Source organism: Camelina sativa, unplaced genomic scaffold, assembly GCF_000633955.1.
Source record: "Camelina sativa cultivar DH55 unplaced genomic scaffold, Cs unpScaffold06286, whole genome shotgun sequence".
Lineage (NCBI taxonomy): Eukaryota > Viridiplantae > Streptophyta > Magnoliopsida > Brassicales > Brassicaceae > Camelina > Camelina sativa.
The window spans coordinates 1-513 of record NW_010927365.1 but is presented as its reverse complement, the minus strand read 5'-3'; the positions used below and the strand labels follow the sequence as shown (position 1 = coordinate 513).

The 513-nt window shown below is 44.2% G+C and overlaps 1 protein-coding gene across 1 annotated transcript; it reads right to left on the bottom strand.

Moving 5' to 3' along the window:
- Positions 1-3: 3 nt before the first annotated feature.
- Positions 4-510, bottom strand: LOC109131843 (helicase-like transcription factor CHR28; the record flags this gene model as incomplete). The annotated part of the gene is made up of 1 exon (XM_019243022.1): positions 4-510. A coding segment is annotated over one exon (507 nt), but the record flags the coding sequence as incomplete, so codon positions are not given.
- Positions 511-513: the final 3 nt, after the last annotated feature.

Sequence of the window (513 nt, the reverse complement as noted above, 5' to 3'; positions counted from 1 at the left end):
GCCATTAGTTGCAGATTCACCATCATGTACCCCACCCTTCTCTTCGTCATCATTGTCTACAAGAGGCTGCTTCGGCACTTCCATACTTACGATAGAAAATGTGGTAACAACAACATCATATTTAGCCAGCTCATGAGGATCCTTTGTCCTGCTAGACCCATGGTATACCAGAACAGAGAGATTCGCTTCACTAGTCACCTTCTTATGTAATTCATCAGCCCACTGCCGCATAACACTAGTGGGACAGACAACAAGAGTTCCAGCAGCTGGCCTTCCCCTCACTTTACCCACACTATCTCCACCAACTTTGCTTTCATTGGAAAGCAATTGAGAGTGTTCAAAATGATCGCTTTTACCACTGGGTTTTAAAGGCGCACATTCTCCACTCTCGCTTTCAAGGTCAAAAATCTCTTTCTTCGTACTTTCTTCACATGCTTGGGCAGGTTTAGACCGTTCCTTCAATATAAGAGCTATAGTGGAAACCGTCTTCCCAAGTCCCTGCAAAAGATAATT